Here is a 15,364-nt window from a genome sequence, read left to right on the forward strand (position 1 = left end):
CACACACACACACACACACACACACACACACACACACTGAAGAAAGCAAACCAGGAGACAGTCCTTCCACGCTGACAAGAGTCACTTCACCTTTCCCTTTGAAATGTCAGCACAGGAAATCCACTCCAGACAACTGAATGCAACAACAGCCACATCAGCTACAATGCTCAGATTAAGGTTTTGCTAGGAAAATAGCTCTAAAGCATCCACACCAGGGCACTCGGCTCTACTCTGGTTGCTTTCATAATTAGCAGCGAGCATTTGCTCCTAGAGAGCTTGCCAAGTCTTTAGAGCATTTTCACCAAGACAGTGTGCTTCTCATGGATGTTTTTGCTTTGCTCAACACACTCGTTTTCTTCTTTCCTTAGTGTGTGTGTGTGTATGTGTGTGTGTGTGTGTCTGGATGTTTGGCTGTCTGGCTGTCTGTGTCTGTGTATATATGTCTGTGTCCATCTATCTATCTGTATGTGCATAATGACTACGTGTCTGTGCGTGTATTACTGTCTGTGTGTGTATCTGTATGTGTGTGTATGTGTCTGTGTATGTGTCCATGTGTGTCCATCTGCATGTATACACACACAGGTATGTGCCTGTGTGTGTAAGAGAGAGTGTAGATATGTGTGTGACGTACATGGAGAGAGATAGGCAGAGTGATGGGTCTTGATCTAAGTAATCTCTTCATAAAAAAAAAAAAAACATGAAATACTGTCTTTACAACCAATGGACAGATGCATATATTTAGTAAAATACGCAGGTGTACCTCTCTCAACAAACACAAAAACAACTCCAAGTAGATTAAATAGCTGAACATTAAAAAGGAGACTACAAAAGTTCTAGAAGAAAATATATGAGATTATAATTAGAGTCCTTAGAACACAAATTCTCTTTAAAGCAAACCATAAAATACCCAGAGCAATAAAACTGAGAGGATGGAACTGGCTACATAAAACTGAGAAATTTCTGTACAAATAAACACGCTATAAACATAGAGAAAAACAGCAAACAGCGCAAAAGAATGAAAGGCAGGAGTCTGCAAAATATTTGCATACGTATCTCCACAACAGCAGATAAAATATCCAAATATTGGGAATAAGCAAGGTCATCAATAGATGAGCAGTTATGCAGATAAGACTCATCCATACAGTGGGACATTATTCACCCTGAGGAAGGAAGGTAATTCTGAAACTTGTTACAGTACAGATGAACCCTGAAGACATTAAGTTAAATAGAGTAATCCAAGTAATAAAAAAAAAAAATGCTGTGTGGCCCCACTCATACACAATGCTATACTCTATACTCATATGCCTCTGTGCTATAGCAGAAAATAGGAGGGGAGTTATCAAGGGCCCGGGGTAGGAGGAGGGAGGAGGCATTAGATACCGGAGGTTGTTGGCAGGGGTCTGGGGCCAGGGAAAGGAGGAGGTATTGGTATGGATGCAGAGTTTCAGTGTTACAAGATGAAGAGAGCTCTGGAGATGAACAGCAGTAAGGATTATGCAACAGGATAAACACACATAGTGCCCGTGAAATGAGAGCTTTAAAGATTAAAAATGATTGATTTCACATACGTATTTTACCACACTAAATATAAACGCGCAAGTGTGGAGAGAAATGCTATGATGGCTGTAACAGAAAACTAGAACTAATCTCAATATTCTTAATATTCTAAATATCTTGATTAATATCCAAAATAATTGCTGCATGTCAACAAGAGGAGACTCTGTGGGAAAATGCCAATTAATATACTTTAAATTGTCAATAAATTATCAAAAGCCTCTAAAATGCTGGTAGCTAGGAAAATTCAAACTAAAAGAATAATAAATACAATTGTCCATAAGGCTGGTAAGGCTTTTTAAAGTAGTAAAGGATAAAGCATTGGCAATAAAAGGGCTTGTCTGAGTAGAAATTTTCTACAGATCAGATTTATCTAAGACTGTTTGGAAAGAATTTTTAATCTGTCACAATATATACAATGACAGTTTAACATATAAATCCCATTCCTGGTTCCCTGTCTTACCAAATTTTTTTTTTTTTAAGTACACAAAGAAATGCAATGCCAAAGCAGAGAAACCAAATGGTTGGAATGTCTGATACGCCTACAGGATGATATACATCGAGGCTCACGTGAGAGAAAATGAAAAAGATGGACAGGACAGGCACAAAGGACCCATCCCATAACACTTGAGAAAAGAAACAGACCGGTCCATGCGGCCAACTGTGTTGCTCATGACAAGCCCAGGCTGGGGGAAGTGCATGCCTGTCAATCAACAGCAATCAACATGGCTTGTGTGCACCATGCAGTGGGGATACAGCCAAGCAGCACAGAAACATTTGCCGTGGTATGAAGAATCTCCCTGACAAAATGCTGTAGAAAGCACAGACAAGGAACTTGGGCTGAATGGATCTGTTTATACAAGTGGCAGAAACACAGACCAGGCTCATCTATCTTGCTGGGAGCTCGGATGGTGTGTGGTCTTGGAGGGCACAGGCCGACCGAAAGGGGCTATCAGGGTTTCTGTCTTCTACTGCTTCATCATCATCATCATCATCATCATCATCGAGATGATTTGTGAAACGCCCAAAGAACACACAGAGCCTATTTCAATTGCATAGATAGGTAGTCACCCACACACACATTCGAGTACCAGCTTATTTGTAGAGGAGGGATATAACGAATATATCCTATATAACAAATAGCAGATTCTTCATAGGATCCTTCCAAGCATTAAAGGACATCAGATGTTAGAGCATAACCTCAATTTCTGCATATCCATCCCATACATAAATTCATGTTAAGAACGGATATTCCAGCAAATGGAACCAAGGAGCATTGGTAAATGGTAATAGAAATTAACCTGGATTGGAGAGAAGTAACATGAGCTCTCATTTGTGACTTCACTAGTTTCCCTCTTGTTTTGCATAGCTGAAAAACAAGGAAGTTAATGAAATGCCAAATTGCTTACTAAAAGCTCCCCAAAATTCAACACGAAATCCAAAAGGCATTCATTCTGAGATACCTGAACTTTGAAAACAAGGTAACGAAGTAAAACTATGTGCTCGGCTTAAGAGCCAAATGATAGTGTGTAACTAAGAAAGCCGTTTCCTTGGTGTGGAGACTGCAGCCATCGCTGTCGCATCTAAAAGGCTGGGGTTTGATACCAAAGTGTCTCTGTACTTGCTCAGCACGAAGCACTCCTTCCTTCTCTCTGAATCTGCTTCAGGCTGATAACCCTGAGCCCCCTGAAACCCTGACCTTCCCGTGTTCTCCTCTCTAACCACGGGTCTTCTTGTCCCTACTTGTGGCACCCCAACCAGGTCTACTGAGGTACCTGCCACCCTAATTCAGGGCCATAAGGAAGGTCTGTCACCTGACTTCCTGGGATTTGAGGACCATTGTCTTCATTTGGGTTTTAACACTATAAACATCATGACCAAGGCATCTCTTATCAAGGACAACATTTCATTGGGGCTGGCTCACAGGTTCAGAGGTTCAGTCCATTATCATCAAGGCAAGAACATGGCAGCATCCAGACAGACATGGTACAGCTGGAGCTGAGAGTTCCACATCTTCATCTGAAGGCTGCTAGCAGAATACTGGCTTCCAGGCAGCTAGGATGAGGGTTTTAAAGCCCACACCCATAGTGACACACCTACTCCAATAAGGCCACACCTACTCCAACAGGGCCACACCTCCTAATAGTGCCACTCCCTAGGCTGCCATCTCCAGGCATGGGAGGCACAGTTTGCAGCCCTATCAAAAGCTTTACAACTACTGGTCTACCTCCCCTACTGGCCTGATGCACCAAAGCAAACCCCCTAATCGTGCTATCTAACTTCCACTGGCTAAGTAACTTCCTGGGATGCCAACACTGTGACAGCCCACCCAGCACAGGGTTACAAAGTAGACCCTGGAGATACAGCCATAATGCATAGGTTCCATCCATATGCTAAACTGCTCTGAGACTCATGAAATTCAAAGCAATCAATTAAGGTTATAGACTAATTGTCCTCTGCCACACAACAGACTGGTTCCTACCACTAACAAGTATTGAGGACAGCATAGCAGCTTGTGGAATGAACCGTTTCCCAGGGGAAAGAGCAATTTCACACACTAGGACATGTTTGAGATAGTGTCTTCTCTACTTTAGTTCCTTTATACCAATTCAAAATATCCTGGTGGATGTGGGCCTATAAGGAAAGTGGGGTGTGCCTGCTGTGTTTCTATTGACACAATAGACACCTTCAGTTACATGCCCTTTATGATGGCTGGTTTTTACATTAACTATACATAAGCTATAGTGATCTGAGAGCAAGGAACCTCAGTCAAGAAAAATGCCTCTGTAAGATCAGGCTGTAGGCAAGCCTGTAGGGCATTTTCTTAATTAGTGATAGTTATGGAAGGGCCCAGCCCATTGTGGGTGGTACCACCACTAGGCTGGTCGTTCTGCGTTCTGTTAGAAAGCAGGCTGAGCAAGATAGTGAGCAGCACCTCAACTGTGGCCTCTGCATCAGTTCCACCTCCATTTACTGGCCCTGTTTGAGGTCTTGTCCTGACTTCCTTCAATGGTGAACAGTGATGTGTAAAAAAGCATACGTCAAATAAACCCTTTCCATCCCAAGTTGCTTTGGTCATCCCAGCTCATCACAGCAATGGTAAGCATGACTGAGATACCCTTGTATGTGGACACCCTGCACAGCTGCAGACGGTGGCTCAAGGAAACCAGAAATTCCTATTAGGCTGCTTGAGATAGAAATGACATTCCAAACACCTTTGCCACATGATGCCAGACCTACATTCAGTCTTCTGCGTTTCTTCCTCTAGAAGTTGGGCAGGATTTCAGTATGGAAGATGAAAGAAGGAAATGCTAGTGTTCTAGGAGCTAATTGGCCATCTTGAGAGTATTCTGTGCTTTCGAGCTGTGCATTCATAACTGTGTGGAACAGTAGTGAATGAGAAAGGTGCAGAGGCTGCAGACATGAAATGCACAGAGTAAGGAATCCCATCCAGAGGGGTCCAGGAGCCTCCCATTCACTCTCCGATTTGGGGTTGAAAGTGAAAAGGAAGACAGGAAAAATTGGCTCCTGCTTTTGAAGGTGATTACTTAGTCTGCTTCTCCGGATTAAAAACAATAAGCACACATATATATGTACACATATATACGTATATGTACACACACACATAATAGCAAGAATGTATAATATGATATTTATATATACATATATATAAAATATATAATACCATGGATGTATCATGTAATTTATATATACATATACACATATATAATAGATATAATATATATAACACTAAGAATGCATATGCTATATATACATGCATATACATACATATATAATATATAATGCCATGGATGCATCATATACTATATATACATACATATATACACATATAATTATATATTATATATTTCATATATATAAAATACCTGTAACCACAAGCTTTTTCCACCTAGTTTCTTTGTTCCCAGAAATAACAACTCTGAAACTTCTTATATATGAACAAATGCCTAGGTCAATAGCTTTGAAATGTTTCAGCTAGCTCATAACTTATTTATCCTGTTTAAACTAGTCTAAGTCATTCCACCCCTCTCCTCAGGTCCATGTGGCAGTCTCCTCCAGTGTTGAGGAAAATCCTCTGTGCCTGCTTTCCCACAATTCCTCTCCCTCTCCCTCTCCTCTCTCCCCCTCCCCCCTCCCTCTCCTGGAACTCCCACCTTCTACTGCCTGCCTCAGCTCATTTCCATAGGACACTTTTACACAGGGTACAAGAGATTCTCTCTACAATACCAAGGACATACATGTATATATTCCTTCACTTCAGAAAAAAAAATTGAATTCTGTGGCTCTGCTTTGCCACCCCAGTGTGTGTGGATCCTGTCTTCACACAGGATTTGTCCCATGGGCCTCAACCTACTGAAAATTCAGAACGCTTTGGGGTACAAACCTGGCACAAGATATATTTGCCAAAAAAAACAAATTTCACACTGCTGTTGAAAGTAGGACTAGGATGCACCTTTCTCCTCACTGTACCTGTGACTCCTTCAGTCCCAAGCTGACCGCAAGTTTCCTTCGGTCTGTTTTGCTGATGTATTTCTGCTTCTGAAACATTTTCTCCAGAGCCTTTCTCTGGTCCTCTGAGAACACAGCTCTTCTTAAAATCCCCCTGCGAGCTTTGGAATTTGAGTCCTGGGTCAGCAGAGGCAGCCCGTGTTCTTCTCCTGGCAGAGACAAGAAATACAAAAGGGCACAGGGTTAGAGAGGGCAAGCCCTCGGACTCTCAGAACAGTGGTACCTCATAGTTCACACGGTGGCAGGCTGTTCTCTCTACAGCAAGAGCTATGTTGCTTAAGCTATCTGAGTAGTGGACTTCTTTGAGGACCCGAAAAATGCTGATCATGGAAGGATGTCCTAAGTAGTAAATAAAGCAGTACAAAGATAGCTCAAAGCCCAGCCCTAATCAACAGTCCCACAAATCTGCTTCTCACTTGGTCTTTCTGGTAGATATATATGCATATACATACGCATACACATACACATATACATACACACACATATATCATATACATATATATCATATACTGCGGGAAGCGGGTGCAGCCGCAGGCCCTGTGAAACCCACTTGTTTACTACCTTGCCTGAGCATGCGCAGTGAGGCTGCATGCGTGGGTTGCCTGCCAGGCTGGACTGTTCCTCCTGATCGGGACCTGTCAGTCTATCTGCAAACGACCTGAGCACTGCAAGGAGTGTGTGTGTGAATTCTGATTGGATGAGGTGGGGTGGAGCTAGTTTAGCCCTTGCTGTGAGTAGAAGTAGTAGTAAGAGAAGCTGTTGTAATAGGAGTTTAGCCCTTGCTGCAAGAAGGATGGAGGTAGTAGAAGAAGCTGCTGGGGAAAAGAGCTGTAGGGGAAAAAAACCACAAGTAAACACGTTCCTGAGTGAACCCGCCGTGTAGTCCATCCATGTCGTTCCTGTCGCTGCGGGCTGGAGGGGGAGACCAGAGACCTGTACAAATGGTAGCCCGTATGGGGAACTCATTGCGTTGGTCGGCAATGGTAAGTAAGAAAATTTTAGTAAGCAGAGGTAAGGAAGAGAGCTGTAAAAGAAAAAGCCTGAAGTAAAGTTGCTGTGTGAACCCGCCGGCCTGGAGTGGAGACAAGGACAATATACAAATACACACACACACACACACACACACACATGTGTGTGTGTGTGTATGTATACATATACATATCACAACCAGTTACTTCCAAAGTTCTTAAAGCGATGCAGATCCAATTCTATGCAAAGGACATAAAGCTGAGGCACCGCCCAGACATCCTCAGTCCAGCCTGGCTCTTTCCTCTTGCACTTTGGCACCGTTGATTTATAAGCTGTAGCCAATCTAACAGTGTAGCCCAAAGTATCAAAAATTAGAAAATGGCAACTACCCAAAGAAGGGAATAAACTATCCAACCTTTAAAGATGAAGACGAAGGACAGACAGCAACAAAGGAAGGACCACATGTGATGTTTTAAAGCGTGTGCTTACAACCAGGAAAAAGGCACCAAGGAGAAGAGGTTGAATGGCCAAAGTGAACACCACCACGACCGTCACGGGAATGTGGATGTAAAATCCATGCCCACCGTCTACAGTCTAAGCTTGGATCTATTTCCCAGCCAGGAACAACTTGGCTGTGGCATAGGTGAGGGCTGAAGATGGATCCAACACATCCTGAAGGCGCTCACAGTTGATGAGGAAAAGCACAAGGGCTCTGAGAGTTAGGCAAGCACATGACCATCACGGACAGTGCAGAGCCACAGAGGAGCAGCAGCCAGAACAGGAGAGACCACAGTCAACATACAAACAGCCCGAGTGGGAGGCCGACTAGACAATCCCCAGAAGAGCATCTTCATTCCTTCCCAGTGTCGGGAGGAAATCCGGGGCATGACGCCGGGCGACACCAGGTGATGAAGAAGCCACATTGAGGAGTCACACACAGCCTGGTGCTTCCATTGTGCAGAGTGTCACCAAGAAGAGGACAGAAGATAACTGGGAGGCTAAGTTAGAGCCACTGAGAGGGTGTGTGAAACAAGCTTTGGATATAACTTGACTAAAAGGGCCTTGCTCAAAGACAGGATGAACCCAGGACCACAGGGAAGTAAATATTTCTGATGTAACAAAAACTTCTACATTTATATGTAACGTACAGGAACCTTATAGACTACAAAGGTGGTTTTAGAAAAATGAATGATTTCAATGCCTATGGCAAGTTCTAGGTCTTAAGATAAGGCAATGGGGGAATGATACCCCTAAAACTTCCAATATAAGTCCTAACAAGTTAATTTTTTTGAAAAACTGGGAGTCCTGTAGAGGATCTATAGATGCAGTTCTACCCTTGTTGGGGACAAGCACTGAAGCCAAACCTCACGCTTCGGGGAGCAAACCTCCCCCTGGACCCATACCAAGTTCAGGTATTAACTTCTGGGCCTCCTTTCTTTAGTTTCTCAGGTTTGAGTGCCTGAAAATGAACAGTAACAACAATGAACAGCAACAGTGTATCAAACACCAAGAACAGTGTATCCTTCATGCCTTTTCTATGTGTCTCTCCCATTGGTGCCCCCACCACCCCCCCCCTTACCCAATCTTACACAGATGCTATTTTACCATGGGCTACCTGACCCCACTCTGGGAAACATTCCTGTGCCTATTCTTACAGGAAGTCTTAAATAGGCTTCTTCAGAGATACATGCTCCTCATGCCCCCCCCCCCCGACTACTAATATGCATTGGGCTTAGAGGTAGGTAAAACTGCAGAGGAGAAAAGATAGAATATCAAATGTAAGCACCAAGGTAGACCACTATAGAAGTTTGGACAAGTAACCTGGGCATGCTGTTGCTCATTTTATGTTTGGATCTGTTTTCTAGTAGACACAAGCAACCACGGGACCAACCTTCAGAAGGGCAGTGTTCCTTTGTCATTCCTGGGGTCGCTAACCCTGCCATGTTTTATCACAAGCTCTGTTTCCAAGGTGGGCTACCCAAGGGTCATACAGCCCAGCTCACTCCTAAAAAGCCCTGTTCAGTTTCCACACTAAAAAACCCCAAATCCATAGACCACTAGAGCCAGCCCACCCCACAGCTTTGAAAGGAAGGTAAAGAGTATGGGGAACAGTTTTGACTCTAGGATTCTTTCAGGATAACTCAGACTGGAGGCTACCAACAGCCCTTGGAGGATGAAAGCTCTCTCACCCTTCCAATGAACTCAGTAGCTTCTCAGACCTGGAGAGAGAGAAGCAATTTGCTTCATCCAGGCCTCTCCAACAGGCCAGCTAAAATACCACTAGCCTCTGTTGCGTGTTTCTTCAGATTTCACTATTTACATCTGAGTCTGTCTCCTGATGTCAGTTCTCCTTTGATGAGGAGGATAGGAGTAACTGTAAAGGTCTTTCACTCTCTGACTTCCTCTTAGCTTGGGTTTTACCTGAGTATCTTCTATTCAATGGGCCTAACCCAGAATGGGTCCTGGGCAGCCGCCGAATCCCCACACGATTGCTGATGCTAAGAAGTGCTTGCTGATAGGAGCCAAGTATGGTTGTTCCCTGAGAGGTTCTACCAGCACCTGACCAATACAGATGCAGATACTCACAGACAACTATCAGGCTGAGCCCAAGAACCCCAATGGAAAAGTTAGAGGAAGGACTGAAGGAGCTGAATTTGAAGATGGTTGAAACCCCATAGAAAGAACAATATTAACTAACTGAACCACCCAGAGCTCCCAGGCTCTAAGTCACCAAACAAAGAGTATCCACAGAGGGAGCCATGGCCCCAGATACACATGTAGCAGAGGATGGCCTTCTTTTGACATCAATGGGAGAAGAGGCCCTTGGTCCTGTGGAGGCTTGATGCCCTAGCATAGGGGGATGCTAGAGCAGTGGGGTAGGAGTGGGTGGGTGGGTAAAGGAGCTCCCTCATAGATGCAAAAGGGAGGGAGGAGGGGGAATGGCATGGGAGTCTCTGGAGGGGTAACCCGGGAGGGGGAGTCTAGTAGGACTGGGATCTCCTCCTCTGCACAGCCTGTGGCTAAAGCACACCTCATATGCCGATGATGCTCTGCACACACAGAGATGGCATTACATGACTTTCTTCTATTCTGTAACTCAGAACTCTTTTAGGGAACCAAGAGATTTTTATAAGCTGTTCTATAGTTGACGTCATGGGATACCTGGGGAATGGGTTATAGAAAAGAAGCCTGCAGACCTGGGAGGTCCCCACTGTTACCATCTGGGCTGGATGCTCAGGCAGAAAAGAAAAAGAAAAACCTGAGCCTTAGCAATGAGACTCTGCCTCTGCCTCTCTGGAGCTTTGAATGGAGCCGTCAGCTGGGAAAGCCTATTGTGTCGAGTCTCTGAATCTACCAAGATTCTTCTTGGTTGACTGGAGGTCATTCGTCTCTGCGACACCACTCCGTCACTTTCGAGACGTCAATACCTATATTCAAATGAGCTACGGATTCAATGATTATCTTCTAAGCAATATAATCAGATTCTTTCTTAATTTAAAAACAAAAAACAAAACAAAAAAAACAAAAACAAAAACGTGTCCCTCCAAAGATCTTAGAATGGTTAAATTAAATCTCTCTGCATATTAACTATTTTATATCTGCTTGGGTATATGTGACAGGAATTTCATTCGGCCTTTACTAGGTTTCCACAGCTCTGGCCAGTTTTCCCAGACTACCCATCACTCAAGCTCAGAGCGGTAAAGCCAGCCCTCAAGTCAGATGGCACTGCTATTAATCAGTGCATTGCCCGTCTGTGAAAGTGAGACCCACAGACCCGATCTGAATTTACCCAGCAAAACTAATGCCCCTGCCTGCCGCTGTCCACAAAATGCTATACTCACACTTAGGGAGATACAATGCTCTTTTAAGTTTTAACAAAGAAGAAAAAGGGACAACGCTGAGCTGGAAATGTCAAAAGTAAGTGCCCCTTCAGGAAAGGGCAGAGCCGTTTGCCCTGGTGGCGAGTTTCCTCCGCTCAGACTTACATAAAGTTGGTTCCAAATCCAAGCTCTGTCTTCTAGGGCATAAACTTCTTGAAAGGTCAAGTTGGGTACTCAGAGACAAAATGAAATAATCATCTAATTAACTCAATTTGCTTGCCTACCTAATTAAGATTTCATTTTTTAAGGTGGATTTTTTTTAAGTCATTATCTACATCATTTACACAAGTTTCCCTTTCATTTTAGCTGGGGAATGTGTTCTTTTTGAAAATGAGTTTATGAGTGTAATATCAAAGGTTTTTTTTTTCCATGCAATGCTTTAGGGGAGGGACCACCTTTTATGGGTGCCTTTCGATTTTTTTTTTCTCTACTGTTCTCAGTGTCTTGTTAAAGTGTTTACTGCATGTGAGAAGGACATTGAGCGAACAATGGCTTCCACATTTGCAACAGGGAGTCAGCCCTAAATCTGAGGGGTCAGGAAAACTCCAATGGAAGCTGTTAAGCAAGCACATCACACTGAGAGTGGAAGCAACACTTCCCTTGCCCTGCTACAGATGTGCTGAGCTGCTCCTGTGCTCTGGGAAAGAGCAGAGTCAACCTTCTGAGGCAAGAATGGTAGCCATCAGCTTCATCGCTTGGTCAGAGTTTTAGCTCTCATCCCTACTTTTGGCTGTCCAAGTGGAAACTTAACACAAGCTTACTTGAACAGTTCATTTTCTCTCTTTCTCTCTCTCTTTTTTTCTTTTTTTTTTCTTTCTGCAATGGAAAATAATTTAGTGACTTGGACATAAACACTTATTATTTTTTTAAAAAAAGAAAGTCTAGTAAATTCCTTTAGCTTTTTCTTTTCTTTTCTCTTTTTATAAAAACGCTGCAGATGTATGTAAAGCTCATTAGCCACACCCTGGTTAACCCAGTTGTTTCTAGAGAATTCTTTACGGACATCAAGAGAGCACCGTATTACTAGTTGCTGCCAATGTGAATGAACATTATAAATAGGAAAATAAGACATTCATCTCAGAGTTATAAGTAATAATGGGACACGGCGCCATTTATTAAAAACACATGTGGGTTCTCTAAATGGTCTTCGAAGGCCAACATTCGGAGGGCAGACAAGTCAAGGGCAGTATATTCTACCGTTGATCTGAACCACACTGATCTTTCAAGCCAAGTGGTTTCCCCGCCCCCACCCCAAGATAAACATGGGGCTTGGAGCCCTGAGGGATGAGTGTCATTTACCACAGCTCTGCAGAGGGCACTGGGTGTGAAGGGTTGAGAAATAATGAGAAAAAAACCACAACCTTCTTAAAATAATCATTGGCGCTCTTGGGAAGATGACGTGCTCTAGTAAACCTCACCAATGCGTTTTTTTTTTTTTTTCTTATTCATTAAACTGGCCCAAACGTTTATGGGTTAGAGACTCTTAAAACACTGCTTTAAAATAAATACACTGCACCGCCATGTATACCCACATGCCTGAGCATCCTTCTGACATGAAACAGTTCCACACGCCCTGAGCTGTAGCACTAGCAACCTGCTAAAGTAAACCGATATCAAGATGAAGCAAGTGAACTTAAGTGTGAGACCTCTTCAATAGATGGAGGTGCCACTGGGATGGGGTTTAAGCATCTGGGTTTAAACATCATCTTCTCCAGACATCTTTGCCCGACACTCCTCTCTCTGATGATAAATGGTGCCTTGATTCGCACAAGTTTCCAATTGCCCTCATAGAGGACCACCTTGAAGGAGCGAGGAAAAGGTTTCGTCATGGTTTCTATTTCACTATTCAAATGCAATACATTCTAGTTAAATCGACAATTAATAGGTCACTGCCAAAATAGCAGTGTATCGGTCCTGGTTAATACACAATCCCCACAGTTGATAATGGGCCCTTGTGTATTCAGCGAGTCCCTATATACACTCAGCTCAGCCACTAAAATCCCCTTTCAGGTGAACAGGGCTATATGGGAAGATGAGCTAGAACGAGTCTATAAAAGTCAGCTCCATTCACTGTTTTATTTTTCAGCCAAGGGCTTTAAATGGCGTCCAGAAACTCACTCGGAATGTGAAGCAGGAGAAAGGACTGACACACAGAGCCTGGCTTTATGACCACACAAAAGGACAAATGACCCTTGCCCAAGCCCTCTCGCTGTGAAACGGTCCCTAAAGTTCATCTGCAGAGTGAAAAATTGTGGTGAGGTCGCGTGTGGATGAGTCCAGCGAAAGTGAGCATTGGTCATGGGTCTGTCGCCCATTGTAGCCGCGTCCCAGGCGTGTAAAGGGCTCTGTGGGAAAGTATCGGCCTCCTAAAGAGAAACTCAGAAGCCTGCAGCTCATTAAACAGCAACATTTGCTGCTTCGCTTGTCCAGAGTCATTCTGTGGGGAAACGGCTCCCCTTGAAACTTCCATGAAGCACAAGAACACATACGGGGCCATGGGGCCTGAAACCCACTATGAGGCTGGGACTGGGGACTCACACTCACTTCTCCACTCTCACCTGTCGCGTGGCTGTGTACCTGTGCAAGTGCCTTCTCCTGCCCCCCACCCCCGCCTGACTCTCTCTGTGGCTCATCCTCTGTGTGTTGATTTTACTGACACACCAAGACACCTGTGTGCATGAGAGAGCGTGGGCACCACGATGCCCCATTCAGTTTCTCCTTTCCCAGACACAAATGAATTTTGCTTTTAGAGCGTTTAGAGAACCCTGCCCTGAAAATATTTACCCCCTTTTATGATTCCGAGTTTCTAATTATTTTCTAGACCTGTGACTTTTTAGTCACTTTAAGCCAAATGGAAACACCACACAGCGCCCTCTGTTTGCCTGCTTTCCTCCTCTTCCCTTCTTAAATGGAGTGTGGCTGCAGGTTTCAGAAAGTGTCAAACTGGTCCCTCTGAGGTCTGTTATATCAAATGGAAAACAGGCTCTTGCCTTGGCGCGTCAGCTCCGGGCTCAGTGTGGCCCGAAAACCAGCTCACAATCGCTCACTGTGCCTAGGTTTGATAATCTCTGGAAACCTCCTGAATGGGGTCGCTGTGATTTTTAGTGAGGAATTAGCTCCTTGCCGGTGCACTGCCAATTAGCTTCCCTGAGCACATTAAATCCTGCTGCTTTGGTTTACAGAATAGCTGAGGCATTGCTGATGAAGCATTAAAACTTACTTGAAAAAGCTGTGGGGGATGCTGGGCGCCTGCAGGACCCACCGCAGCATGCAGAGTAGAATGGCGGGGCGCTCAGAAGAAAGGGTTTGGAAGGCACTGCAGAGAAAGCATTGATCCCATTGATTAACCGTTTCTTTTACACAACATTCAAAACTCCAGCCCCCCCAGCCCCCCCCCCGAGTGAAGGCACTCCATTGCTGAACCTTCCTTCCCCTCCATTCTAACTCTTTACCGAAATTAAAGTCATTTTAAAGTGTCAAAGTTCTTGCCTAGTACTCTCCTCGGGATTTGGAAGATGTGGTGGAAAGATTCAAGCCTGCGTGGATGTAATTACAAATAATGAATAGCGACTGTTCTTTTATACAAGGAACACTAGGGTAATAGTATGCAATCAACATCTGCAATGATGGACGAGCCCTCTGCATCTGCCCTGGCCAACATGGCAGCTTCTGGCCAAAGGCGATTGCCAAGCTCAAAGATGGCTAGCTTGAGTAGGTACTAAATCTTCAGACCAAATTCATTTAAATTTAAAGAGGCTCTTGTGGCTAAGGATTACAATATTAAACGGCATGGTTCTAAACATTCTACTTACCAAGAAACAATTTTTAAATGTCTGGTTGTTTTGAAGAGATTATATCATCTTCAGGGCTCATTTTCAGGTTCAAGGAAAGATGTGGCTAGCTGGATTCTCAGGGTGCTAAGAGCGGATTTACTGAACAGCTCCATGGTAAGAGAGCTGTTTCTGACCCCAGCCATGTGTCTTAAAGCATGTACAAACAATCCCATCGCCTCTCAAGGCAAATCTGGTTACCAGAAAGCAATTTTACCCCGTAGTGAGTCAGCCCTTAATTCTCTTCTGCTCAGCTTATTCAAACACAGGATTCATAATGGAATGGAATCCTTCATGTGTGGGAAGGAGAATAATTGGGGCATCTAAATAATAATGATGTTTTTTATTATTATTGTATGTTATTCTGATGTCTTGACTACACCATATCACAGAGACAGCAACCATTTTACTTAAATATAATTTCAGAAAAGTTTTGATCTCTGCTCCTCACTCCGTAGAAACCCAACTCTAAAGACTGCCGTGGACTCTAATAGACTGTTGTTATTAATGATGGTAATTAATGTAATGATGTAATTAATGGTTGAATGCTTCGACATACCATCTTCTTTAATAAAATGCATTAGTGCAGCATAAGTAAAG

At 43.7% G+C, this 15,364-nt stretch overlaps 1 protein-coding gene across 1 annotated transcript in view; it reads right to left on the reverse strand.

Moving 5' to 3' along the window:
* The window catches only part of Dbx2 (developing brain homeobox 2), a 30,987-nt gene that overhangs the window by 2,537 nt on the left and 13,086 nt on the right, over nt 1–15,364 (reverse strand). Inside the window, 2 exon segments of the mRNA XM_021184315.2 lie at nt 6,046–6,233; nt 14,155–14,250. Of these exon segments, the coding sequence (XP_021039974.1) occupies nt 6,046–6,233; nt 14,155–14,250 (284 nt within the window).

This window comes from Mus caroli, chromosome 15 (assembly GCF_900094665.2).
Source record: "Mus caroli chromosome 15, CAROLI_EIJ_v1.1, whole genome shotgun sequence".
Classification (NCBI taxonomy): domain Eukaryota; kingdom Metazoa; phylum Chordata; class Mammalia; order Rodentia; family Muridae; genus Mus; species Mus caroli.